This window comes from Lepidochelys olivacea, assembly GCF_965140295.1.
Source record: "Lepidochelys olivacea isolate rLepOli2 genome assembly, chromosome: 6".
NCBI classification, from domain to species: domain Eukaryota; kingdom Metazoa; phylum Chordata; order Testudines; family Cheloniidae; genus Lepidochelys; species Lepidochelys olivacea.
Window position 1 is genome coordinate 25,610,909 of NC_140416.1, and position 13,377 is coordinate 25,624,285.

Below are 13,377 nucleotides of genomic sequence, written 5' to 3' on the forward strand. Positions count from 1 at the left end.
TACAAGGAATTTCTGGCACACTAGTTCACTACTGATTCAGAGGGAGTTGAGCCATTCACCAAATAGCCTTTCTGAGTGCAAGCAAAGCAGATAACTAGCCCAATAGTCAGAAACAGTGGAATGCCATGTTTCTACAAATAAGTACTCATAACTGTGTATAAAACATTAATATCCTTCATCCTGGAGAAGTGTAGAACTAGAAATAACTTGGATAGAAAGCAGTTTATTGAATTACTCTATTATAATTGCTACAAAAGTTAGAAAAATATAATGGAAATCCCCCTCATTTTCCAAACAAGTCTCTTAAAAATATCCATGTAATATTTACAAAGACAGTAAAAATGTTTTTAAATGATTACATAGTACAATCTGTATTGATATAATCTGGAACTAGGGATGCTGCCGCATCCCTTGACTTGAAGTAGTAATAACAACCCAATACATGGTTTCCATCTTCAGCACCCCCCCTATAAAAATAGTTCCAGCAGCACTGTATAATATAGTAATTATCTTATCTGTTTAATAATATAAACAGCTATAGTTTCTCCAGCATAGAAATTACTCTGTATTATAAAGGGTTTTTGTTTAAAAAGCCTTCTATACTTAAAAAACCTCTTTTGCACTAAATAATCCAACCAAACATTTAAGACAGGAAAGAAACCTAGGAGGTCTGGTAGTTTCCAAATAAAGAAAAGTTATTTATGCCTAAGAGACCCTGAAAGGTTAAATTAATGCTGACAATCTCTACATCTAGCAGGCTTAATAACGATGATACAAGGAGGCGGTATATTGCAGATTGGATTCTGTGCTGCACTTTGGAGGAGGCACACCACAGAAAGCACAGCCCAGGAGGAAGAGTGTAAAGGGGCACGGGGGCGGAGTCATGGGGCTTTAAACCACCATTTCGTCTCCTGGATTTGAGACTCAATTTGGAGCCAAAGCATCCCTGGGGCTGACAACTTACATCAGCCTCCCCCGTGGCTGCCTACCGGTTTCTCCATTGCCCAGAATGGGCATAGTGCTCCAACTATTCCTTCTCTTGCCTCCGTTTTGCCCCTGGCATATTCTTGCCCAGAGGCTGTGAGGAGGGACAGCACTGGTTTGCATGCATTGGCCCTATGCTGCTTCTCTTCTGGGAGAATTCTTTTAGGGGCTGTTGCAACCCCTTTGCAGTTCCACTATATTGCTGAAGAGATGTACAGGGGGTGCAGTGGTGACTAGAATCTGTCTCTATGCCTCTTTTTAGCTCTTCCTGTAACCGTTCCATAAGGTAATCTCCAAGGTTGCCTCTGCCATCTTGGGAACACACAAGCCTGTGAGCATTGGTCAGGAGGTCTCCCATCAACTTGATCTTCCGGATCTTGGGTTCAATAAATTGTTTCTTAATAGTGCTTGCACTATGAGGATCTGCATTCTCAATGCTCAGGGCATAAAGCTCTTCAAAATATCCCGTCACATTTTTCCACTGAACCAATGCTACTTCAAGGGCCTTCACCACATTGGATACATGTTCACAGTTTGGTCTCTGGAAACATAAAAAGCAAGACAATTGTCAGAGTCACTGCTATTTACCTGAAACGCTTGGTCTTCCAAACAAGAAATGCATTGCAGAAGGATGCTACATTTTGCAACAGCTCCTTCCATTTCTATGCATTTACTAAATCTTTTCTGAGTCAGCAGTCAGAATTTGCCACTTCCAGTACACTTACTAACTAACATGTTTCAATTCAGGCAGTAAGGATTCAGATAGTTGCAGCTATAATGGAGATTCATTCTCAAAAAACAACTACAAAAAAACCCCAACAAAAATATCCCTCCCTCCCCCAAACCTCTTGCTCTACGCTAAATAACTAACACATTCAGTTTTCATAAGGGCAACTTTTTTTACGCATGGCTGCTATAAATGAATGCTGTGAAGGGCATTCAGTAGTACTACACTTTTTAACTGTTTATAGGACACTACTTTGATACAGAAGTCTGAGGAGCCTGATTCTCCTATAACTTAAGAGTTTACACACAATTTTACTGATTTCAAGTTACTCTTGATTTATACTTGTGTAGGGAGATTAAAATTTGGCTTAAAAATCTCTGGGCCAAATTCTATTACTTCAGTTTTAGACTGGTAGAACTCTGAGGTCAATGGACTTGCACCACAGAGAACTGAGGCCAGAATCTGGCCCTCAGTTTCAGAGTCAGTGGCAAAAAGTTCTGCATAGCTACTTCTACCACAGCAACAAACACTAGACTGACTAGGGTAGCAAAACGTTAGAGAAAAATATAAATGAGTGCCCTCATTTTATCTTTGGCTAGAAAAATGAAAACCCTAGAGTCAGAGTTGCATGTCTAATAATAATAAAAAAAGTCCCTAAAGAAGAACAAGAGTTTAAGTGAATATGATTGGGGAATTAAAGTATTTGGAAAGCTAATGGTGGATAGACCCAAAAGTTGGGAGTGACAGGTATATGAAAGAGCAGATTTGTCTGCTGCACACCTGGATGATTCTGGTACAGTAATGGCCTCCTCTCTCTTGAAGATATTTCAGCATGGCCTCTGCAGCTTCCTTCTCTTCTTTAGCCTGCTGCCGGAAAAACTTTGAAAAGTTTGGTAGAGCCACATCAGATTGATCAAAAACTTCACCCTACATATTTAAACAACAAAAATTACTGTTAAAGTATGAAAGCCTGGAGTTGGGAGGAAAGAAGGGGGAAATTAATAGCCAACGGAATACAGGTCAACCAGATCGAATATTTAAAGAACAAAGGAGAACATTTTCAATAGTGCTTCTAACTGCCTTTGGCACCTCTAAAAACTTCCACCCCAATTATAACAAATTGAAGTAAGTCAAATGTTCTTCCAGATCAGCTAGTCTGCATCTTTTTAAGAATGTATACACACACCCCAGTTCACTGAACATTAGACATGAGACTATTGTATTGGTAACACTGTTTGCTTTGAGTGATATGCTCCTATGACTTCTAGCTTCAAATGGGTTTTTGATTTGGGGGAAAAAATTAAACAGCTATCAGAAACTGATGACTATCTTCATCTGTGGGGAAACGTATCCAGATCCTTTCACCATCACCACTAGCAGACCCAGAGGGACCCACTTAGGGCACCAAAATTATCAGCTTCCTTTCCCTCTCCACCAGAGGTAATGTGTAGGGAGGACAAGTGTCCCCCTTAGACTGGCCTGCCGGGGTGGGGAGGGAGAGGAGCTCTGAGGGGTGGCCACTGCCAGGCTCTTTCAGGTAGAAGCAGCTCCATCCCATCCGCCACCTAGCTGCCAGGGAGAGCAGCCAAACATGTGGGGGGAGAGGCGCAGGTAGAGAAGGACAGACCTCTCCCTTTCCCTCCCTGCAGCTAATGTGGGGCTGGGTGCAGAGGGCAGTGGCGGTGTCACTGGGCAGGGGAGACATGTGGGAAGACAAGTGTCTTCCCCTTTAGATTGTGCCCCCAGTATGGGGAGGCACCAGTTGTCTATGCTCTCCAGATACCAGCAACCTGGGGAACCATCTCAGCCTCCTGACATCACTGTTCACTCCACTCTGAAACTGTAATGCTGGATTTTTTCTCACTCCTTTACTGCATTGCCATTGGTTGCAGATACACTTTCATCCCACCCCTTTCCTATCTACACAGCACTTTACCTGCCCAGTATCACTCTTCTTCCCCTTATGTTTCACCCTTCTCCTGACCTCTCTTCTCTCCTTTCCCTTCTTCTGCCTAATCTCCTCATACTGAGTGCCCTCACCCCCCCCACCCCAAATTGACTTACCCAGATTTCCATTTTGAAGAACAACACACACACAAACACACACTATATTGAAACTGCTAAGGGCCCAATCCTGCTTTCCTTACATACCCAAAATTCCCATTGACTTAACTGGAAATGTTGGGTGCATTAGGAATGTAGGATTGGTCCCTTTAAGAGCTAGGGCTCAGCTAAAGCTTTAACTTTAAGATATGTAAATTTGGAAATATGAAAGAGATAAAAGAAAAAAGTTACAACTTTTTTGGGTTTGGGCCACACAAGAAAAACAGACTGCATCAGTTTAATCAACCTCTTTATAGACAATGCTGACTAGTTATTTCTCTTAGAAAATATTACTGGTAATACATAACTATACATCTATGTGTGTGTATAATTTATTTAATTATACATACACAAACCCCCTCTTAAGGGTACCACTTAGATCTACTATAAATAAATATATTAAAAGCCAAATTCTGCCACTCTGAATTAATGTAGAGAAGTACAGTAACTTCAGACACTCCAAGATTTAAACTATGCTCAACTGTCTGTTTTATTCATATTGGGTGGAATGCAGGCAGACTGTGGAAAGCCAGTACCAAGACCTCTTCACCATTTAAGTCCCATAACACGAATGTGCAAGGCAGACCACAGCACGTGAGGGCTTCTGGACTGTGGAAGAGGATTTTGCATTGGCCCCTGCACAGGCTGACATGAAGCATGGTGAAAGGGTAGCACTGGGGGGCCAGACAGGCAAGGAGCCAAAGGATCTACAACTATATTGATCCAGTGGTTCTATCAGCCTACACAGGAGATGTAGAGTTGCCACTCGTGCAGACTATGCCTTGGAGTAGTCTCTCCTGAGGGACTGCTGCAGCCCTGTGACCTACCTATGCACTGTGGGAGAGAAAGGTGTATGTTTGGGGGTTTGCGTATCTTCTTCTGTCCCTGAAACTCTCATTTAGAAATGTGCACAAAGCCTAAGTAATTAAATCTGACACACAGTAACCATCTACTAAAACATGCCAAGAACATGTTCAATATAACATGTCCATCCCCCAAAAAAGAACCAACCAAACCTGCAACACTCTGCTAAAGGACTATAAACCATTTATAAGAAATCAACCTACATTCCTCAGTAGCAATGTACTATACCACTTTAAATAGAAACAGAATGGTCACAGATGTATAACAGCTTCCCTTGAATCACTAGAACTCAGTTAAGAGAACAGAAGAGTATTAAAATTACATATTTTCTCATTAATACAACTTAAGATTTCATCTGAATATACCGTATGTAGGTTGTGAATTGTAATATCAATCAAATGGATTAGAACTGACTTGTCTACTATCAATTTGACTGAAAATTTTCAACCAGCCCCTGTTATAAGTGCCAAGTGTTATAATAAATCTATTTAAAAAACCCCTCTGCCTTAACAGGTGGATGTTTATCAGTTATACTTTTCATTTTTACTGGATTGACGCTTTACACCAAAGTTGAGTAAAGGGTCTCACAGATACACAGAGGGTCAGATCCTGCAGTCAATCAATGGACATGTCTAAGGAGTGCAGCATGGGGCACGAGATGTAGGGTGCTGATCATCCTTGCTTCCCAACAACTGATTAATAGCTTTTTTGTAAAGTACACATTTCTTTAATATCTGATATTTCGGCCTAATGTGTTGTTATTGTTTGACCTGTTTGTTGTGGACTTTTGTTACTTAGAGTAAAACTAAAGACTTGTCTGCTGAAATCCAGGCATTAGTGTAAACAGATTTTTTTTTTTTTTTTTTTAAAGTCCATTAAGATGAAACTACTTGCTGGTCTTCACTTCAAATATCAGTGATGTTCATAGGAAAACAAACTGTTCTTTCACTGATTCACCAACACAACCAGTTTTCACCACACACAATCTCCAATGCTTCCAAGCAATATACCCTAAAGTTGCTAGAATTCCTTATTTTTGTCCTCTCTTGTAAACTGATCTTATACACCCAGTTTCCCCACACAAGCTTTGCAGAATATACAAGGCACTGATTTGTTACTGTGTTATTATAGTTTTGTCAGCGTATCTCTAGTGATTTCAGTGGAGTTGCATTAGTGTAAAATTAGAGTAACAGTGGTGGAGCAGTCCCATGTATTTCTAAATTTAAGCACTCTCTCTTCAATCCATTAGTATTGAAAAGATCTATTCAAACGACTGCTCTGAAGCCTACAATCAGCCCTCCAATAGTTGTCAATATTAGGACAAATAACTAGTAAGACTAAATTAACAGAAGCTTAGAATTTAATCACTCTTTTGCTTCTACTGATGGATTCGTTCTTCTGGGAATAATGCTAATTTCAGCTGAAACCACAGGGAGAGAGCAGATTCTGGCCTACTGTGAACATCCAAGGTATATTTTTAACACTCACCCTAGTAATTAAAAATACTGAGCCAGATCCTCAGCTGGAGCAAATCAGTGTACGCTGAATTGCAAAGTTAAACCTGCTGTGAACCTACAAATTGCATGTCTCTGGCCCATAGTGGTCTTTCCTTTCCCCACCCTCTCAACCAACCTTCATTCAAACTGGAACAACCGAAACACTGTCATGTGCTGAAAAACAACTGGGGATTTTGATGCTATTACACATGCCAAAACTTGAACTCCATACTACCATTATACCCCAGCAGTGAGATTGGTGCCTGAGTAAAATTGGGAGTGAGGAATTGGGAATCTGGAGTTTCATTATAACTGATCTCACTGTAAGTGGGTTTCCCATTAGTATCTTTAAGACAGGGGAGGGCAAACTACAGCCCGAATCCGGCTTGTCAGGGCTTTCAATCCAACCTGCAGGATTGCTAGCCCCGTGGCACAGAGGGGCTAAGGCAGGCTCTGCCTTATTGCCTGCCCTGGTCCCGCGCCGCTCCCAGAAGCGGCCAGCACCATGTCCCTGCAGACCCTGGGTGGGGGACAGAGCACAGAGGGCTCTGTGCGCTGCCTTTGCCTGCAGGCACTGCCCCCCACAGCTCCCACTGGCTGGGAACCATGCCAATGGGAGCTTCAGGGCAGTGCACCGCAGAGCCACCTGCCCCACCCCACCCCCAGGAGCCGCTGCAGGGACATGCTGGCCACTTCCAGGAGCAGCATGGGGCCAGGGCAGTCAGGGAGCCTGCCTTAGCCCCGCTGCCACACGAGGTAAGCGCTGCCGGGCCAGAGCCCACACCCCAACCCCCTGCCCTGAGCCTCCTGCTGCACCCCACATCCCACCCCCTTGCCCTGAGCCCCTTCCTGCACCCATCCCCTGCCCTACATTCATGGCCCTGCATGCCATTTTCCCCACCCATATATGGCCCTTGGGCCAAAAAGTTTGCCCACCCCTGCTTTCAGAGGCAGCTACACCCACAGGCTCTCATCAATTTAGCACAACACAGGGACTGCCAACTTAGGGCTCCAAGGCACCCCACCCACCACCTTGGTGCCAGGGCACGCTGTACAGCTGTTAGAACACACAGCTTCCGCCCCACTCGGCGTGGGCTCGAGGGTGGGGGGGTGTGAATGAAAGTAGCCGCAGTATCTACATTCAACAGGACGCTGCGGGGATTTCTGCCCCTGGGCCTGGCCCACTTTGCCTGGGGGGGCAGCCTGAAGCAGCGGGGGAGCGGCGCAGAGCCGGGGGAAGGGTGAAGCGAGCCAGGAGGCGTCAGGGGAAGGGCCGAGCGGGGCGGGGGCAGGCAGAAGGCGGCATGAAAGCGGAGCCGGGGGGGGGGGGGAGGCGGGCGGCCCGCCGCCGCCGCCTTACCAGCGCCTGGAGGCGGTAGGCGAGCTCCAGCAGGGCGCTGGTGACCCCGCACAGGCCTTCCTCCACCGCCGCCGGGAAGTTCTGCCTCGCCCGGCTGCCGACCGCGAGCTGGTGGCCCGGGCACACGGGCAGGCTGCCCCGGCGCTTCTTCAGCCGGGGCTCGGCCATGGCGGCGGCGGGGCGCGGCGCGGTTCCGCCTCTCGCGACACAACGAGCCGCGCGCCGCGGGCTCCCCTGGCTGCGCTCGCTGTATATAGCCGGCGCGCAGGCCCCGGCAGCGGCCGCTGGCCCCTGGGTGGGGCGCACCTTGCTGCACACCCACAGCGGTTCCTGACCCGCCTCGTCGGCCCCCGAGTGCAACCCCTCCCCTCCTTCGCCTGCAGCGCGGGGGCCTCGTCCGGACCTGCCTTAGCGCGGGGAGGCGGCCGCCGCTGCACCACGTTGGCAGGCAGGAAGAATAAGGCTCTGCTGCACGGCACCCAGAGGAGAGCCTGCTGGGCCTTACAGAGCAAAGAGACTGGCACGGGTCCCATTGCTCAGCTGGCTTGGGGCGGGGGGGGGACTGACCCCAGCGCAAAGCCCGTGTGAAGTGCTACCCTCCCTGTTCGGGAGCGCTGCACTGCACTCCTGGGGATGGCTGCACCAGGTGCAGGGCAGTGGCTCATCAGGCCCTGCCAACCCCGACCCAGGAGTTCGCAGTCTGCAAAGAATTCACCCTTTCCTGAATGCACGCTGCAAGTATTAATAACTTTTGCAACGTTTGAACTCGAGATGGGGCCAGAACCAAATTCCCCAGATGTGGGCTCAGATCTGATTTTTTGTTTTGCAGCTCAGTCCTGTTTCTGTAATGGACCAGATGATGAAAACAGAGCTTACATTAGGAAAGTTTGGATTCTGATTCATCTTTTGCATCCCCAAGTTTGACTACTTTTACACTAACAAGAATGTGAAGATTTTGACTGCAATATATTATGACACATTTGAGTTTGTTATCAAATGCACATTTTCTAACACTCACACTGAATATATATGTTTAAAATAAACTCCACACATTTACAGTGATAAAATAAACAAGAAAACTGAACATCAAACAAACAAACCAAGAAACAAAACAAACAACTAAGGGTTTTAATCAAGTGTGTGATAGATTTGGGCCAGATTTTCAACTTGAGTAAATTGGCATGGTCTCACTGATCTCAACAGACATATGCTGATTTACACCAGTTGAATATCTGCCTCATTACATCTGAGGTTCTGGTTCTAGCCCATCTCCAACTCTCATACAATTGAAATAGTGTTCATACTTATACCTACAGCTGTGAGTTCACAATAGCAAATGTTGCAAACGTCAGCAGAATCAACGTTCAGAGTTTTCTCAGCGTCAAGTCTTGCCAAGATCATGCACACACACATTTGTATTGGATATATGTCTATTAAACCATCTACAGGATCCAGTCTATTGATGTTTTGTTTACATTTAAAACTTGAGCAAAGTGGATAATAGAATTGCAAAAGACAGCAGTGCCAACTAAAGAGACACTTGAGGACATTATCCTTTGAGGTACATTCCTCCACTGAAGCATGCATGTACATGCTTCCCTTTAATATCAATGGATATTAAACACAGCATGTATTGCTAGGGCTGAAAACAGCTGGTCATAACTTGTGCAATCAGATACATTACTAGGAACAGAGGTGATTTCCAAAATATTCTGGGAACCAATTGATTTATTCCAATATGTGTTTTGTCATTGGAATTAGTCCTTTAGTCTTTGGTAAGTCTCAAACTATTGTCTGTTAAGGTAACCCTATCTGGCCAGATTAAAATATCACTGATTTTTAATAAAAGTCTAATCCTCTCCTTTCTAGAATAACTTTAAAATATACTCATAAATTTCTAGGGTAACTTCTTGAGTTACTTTATCATATATAATGATAGCTGCATCTCTGTACATTATTAAAGGTAAACCCTTAATTAATATGTGCAGAAGTCAATGAACTTGAAGCACAATTAATCTCAGCACCTTTCAAATTTGATAATTTTCTGTTCAGTGATTTTCTGTTTAGTAAGCTTAATGTCACATTTTATTCTATGGAATATTTTTTCAAGCAAATCAGGTGATAGATTAAATAAAATACTACTCCCCCAAAGTCTATTCATAAATTTTCCATTGGTGTGAATCTTTATTCCATTGCACATTCTAATTGTTATTAGATGTGACTACATAAGGCAGATCAGACATAATTTGAGAATATTCTCGTAAAAAGGAAATGTGGGAAAAATGTGAATCTAAAACATATGCTTGTAGTTCAGTATTTACAGCTTAAGATATTTAAATAATCTTTATTCACACTTCCAAGGGGTGACCTCAGATTCTTCAATTTTTATTTAAATTAAATAAAAGGTTCCAACAAGCAGAATGTGAGTTAGTATGTCAGACCCTCATCCTGCAAACACTTAAGCACATACTTAATTATAAGCATTTGATTAGTCCCATTGAAGTCAATAGAACTATATACAAGTAAAGTAGGTTTGTGTTTAAACATTTGCTGAGTCTGAGTAAGGCCTGGTACATACTTAAAAACTTTGGTCAATGTAAAAGCACCCCGCCTGATTGCTGTAGCTCTGGTGACCTGACCCCCAGTGTAGACGCAGCTAGATCGACAGAAGCATTGACCTAGCTACCATCGCTCAGGGAGGTGGTGTTCCTATAGTGACAAAAAACCTCTTCCCTCTGTGTAGGCTATGTTTACACTATGGGATTATGCCAGCATGGCTATGGTTCCGTAGTAAGTACCTTACTTAATAAATTACAGTAATTTCAAAAGAAATATAGGTTTATGGTGAAAAAGAGAAAGAAAGAAATCACAATACACCACAGTTTTTGAAAGTTCCTGATGGAGAAGTGGGTGTTCCCTCTAATGGTCCGAGCAGGGTTCTGGGAGCTAGGACTTTTAGGCTCTGTCTATTCCAGGGTTTGCCACTGACTTGCTATGGTACCTTGGGCAAGTCACTTGGGATCTCTGTGTTTCAGTCAAGGACTGAAATGGGATAGCAGGGAAGAGGGAGATAGGCGTGGTACTCTTCTAAATTCCTACTTTAAACCAATGTGATACCACTTGCAGTGGACTGTGCATGCTCTGCTTGGTTTCTCAGATTGGCTCCCCTTTGTTAGGGTTCATGCCATAGGCCTTTCCTCTTCTTCTGTGAAATCAGTGTCAGTATTGCCATAGAATCATAGAAATGTAGGGCTGGAAGGAACCTTGAGAAGTCATTGAGTCCAGCCCCCTATGCTGAGGCAGGCCCAAGTAAAGCTAGACCATCCCTGACAGGTGTTCGTCTAACCTGTTCTTAAAAACCTCCAGTGACAGGGATTATACAACCTCTCTTGGAAGCCTATCCCAGCGCGTAACTGCCCTTCTAGTTAAAATGTTTTTCTTACTATCTAACCTTAATTTCTCTTGCTGTAGCATTAAGCCCATTACTTCTTGTCCTACGGTCAGTGAACATGGAGAATAATAGATTGACCTGCTCTTTATAACAGCTCTTAATGTATTTGAAGACTTATCAGGACCTTCAATCTTCTTTTCTCAAAATTAAATGTGCCCATTTTTTTTTAGCCTTTCCTCTTAGGTCAGGTTTTCTAAAACGTTTATCATTTTTTTTAAGTCTCCTTTGGACAGTGTTCAGTTTGTCCATATCTCTCCTGAAGTGTGGCACCCAATACTGGACACAGTACTTCAGCTGAGGCATCACCAGTGCTGAGCAGAGTGGAACAATTATCTGTTGTGTCTCATATACAGGACTCCTGTTGATACATTCCAGAATGCTATTAGCTTTTCTAGCCACTGCATACATTTTTGACATATTCAATTTGTGATCCACTATAGCTTTCAGATCATCTCATGATGAGCATTCAGAATATTTGGTGTTTTTCTTAAGGCCCCAGCTGCTGAATCTTATTATATGAGAAGCTTGTCTTCCAATTTTAAAAAAAGTTTCTAGCCTTCCTGGTTGCAGAGAAAAACCTATAAATGTGAACCCTAAAGTGTTCAGAACCAAAAGGCAAATAAAAAGAACCAAAATATGTTATAAAATCTCATGATTTTCAAGTCAGGGTCACGATTTCTGGGGGACTTATTCATGATTTTTAAATGCTTGGGATTGGTGGGACAGTATTGCAATATGATCCTGAGTGTAAGCACCAGAATGAGATGTCACTAACGTAGAGTGTGCAGATCTTCCTATTATGTTTGTCCCTCTCCTTTCTAATATGCTTTGATCAATAGTAAAATAATTAACTATGTTGATTCTTCAGTTATCATATTGTTAAATTGTATAGTCAATTGCTTGACCACACTTTGGTTTGTTATGAAATATACTCAAGAGACAAAATAACCAATATCAGTTAGGTTTATTGCTGTGAGCCATTAATTATACAGTGTGGAAAAAACATTCTATATGATACCAGTCTCTGGTAGTGTTGTTATATTCACCTTATGTGAAAGGTTGGTCCCAAAGTTACACTCCTAATGCATCTTTTATATCGAACCTGTTTACAAGTACAGGGTTCTGTGTGCACCATCTGAAACTACTTGTAATAAATCAGCTTTCTATCTTGTTTTTCTGATTCCTAGGTCTACCCTTTATGTCTTTGTTCTGAACACATGAATTCCAAATACCACAGGATGTGAAGGCACCTCCTAGGTTTGTACTAGGGTAGAGCAATCATGTTTTGTCCTCTTCCTTTGGGACATTCCAGTACCAGCCTATGAGAATAACTCCCTACCAGGTGCTAGGGTAAAATAACCATATGTCATGAGCCTAACGACTTTCCTTTCTACTTAAGCCAAAGCTTACTTCAGCTAATGCAAGGTGTTATGGGATACTTAATATAAATGAACAGGATTATAGTGAAAGTAAAGGCCAATTTAGGCTATGTAACTGCTATAATATTTGTGCTTAATTCTATCTGTGCTTAATGCATACGTGTGTGTGTGTGTGTGTGTGTGTGTGTGCTAACCAGCATGTATTGGTCAACAATATTTAAAACCGGTTGGCAAATGACTTTTCTCATGCAAACAAAGGTCCATGAAAATTTAATTTTTTTCATAGTTTTCATCTAAATATTTCTTTAAAAAATTAAAAGTTTTCCTAGAAAAAATAAACAATTTTATTTTTAAAACAGAGGTCTTTGGTTTTTAAAACCCCAAGATATCCTGGTTTTTTTTGATGAAAACCCAAATATTTTAAATGAAAGATTCCATTTAGTCAAAAAAGCCATTTTCCATTGAATGTTTCAGTGGAAATTACAATGAACACCTGTAAATGAAAGTTTACACCTTTCAGAGCTATTATCTCAGGCAGACCTCACCACAAATTACATTCAGTTTATATTTTGAAATTTATCTTCATGACAAGATTTCTTTCCCCCTTCTTTTTTTTAAAAATGGCAGCTGAAATTTTGGAGCACTAGACAGCAGCTCAGGGGATGTGGTATCTTATATACATGCTGCCTCCTCCAATTGAAGCGACTCTGGTTACCTGTCTGTAAAATAGGTATAATGATGCTTAACCATTTCACAATAATGCTTTGAAATCTTCTGATAAAAGATATATACTCTGCATTTTATATCAGTGAAGCAGTGTTCCTTTAGGTCAGTAATACAGAGGGTTAAAAATATAAAGTGTTGATATTACAGGATAATGCAAGCTGGCTAGTTTCTCAGAAGAAAAGTCACACTTTCTTTCTTGGTCTTCTTTTTTTATGACAGTATCTTACATATATTAGTGAATTAATTATCTTCACCACTCCTGTGAGGAAGAGAAGTATTATCATCCC

General features: G+C 42.6%; 1 protein-coding gene across 2 annotated transcripts; it reads right to left on the reverse strand.

Annotated features, from left to right (window-relative positions):
* Nucleotides 1-207: 207 nt before the first annotated feature.
* LOC311522792 (ferritin light chain-like) lies at nucleotides 208-8,012 on the reverse strand. Of its 2 annotated transcripts, none has more exons than XM_084632273.1 (3): nucleotides 7,535-8,012; nucleotides 2,492-2,578; nucleotides 208-1,525 (listed from the first exon to the last, which is right to left on the reverse strand). In XM_084632273.1, the coding sequence occupies exons 1-3, from the start codon at nucleotides 7,700-7,702 to the stop codon at nucleotides 1,028-1,030; spliced, it is 753 nt and encodes a 250-aa protein (XP_084488399.1). In that variant the 5' UTR covers nucleotides 7,703-8,012; the 3' UTR covers nucleotides 208-1,027. The 2 variants fall into 2 exon arrangements, with proteins under 2 accessions (XP_084488399.1, XP_084488398.1); XM_084632272.1 differs by having other exon boundaries at nucleotides 2,492-2,638; nucleotides 7,535-8,007.
* Nucleotides 8,013-13,377: the final 5,365 nt, after the last annotated feature.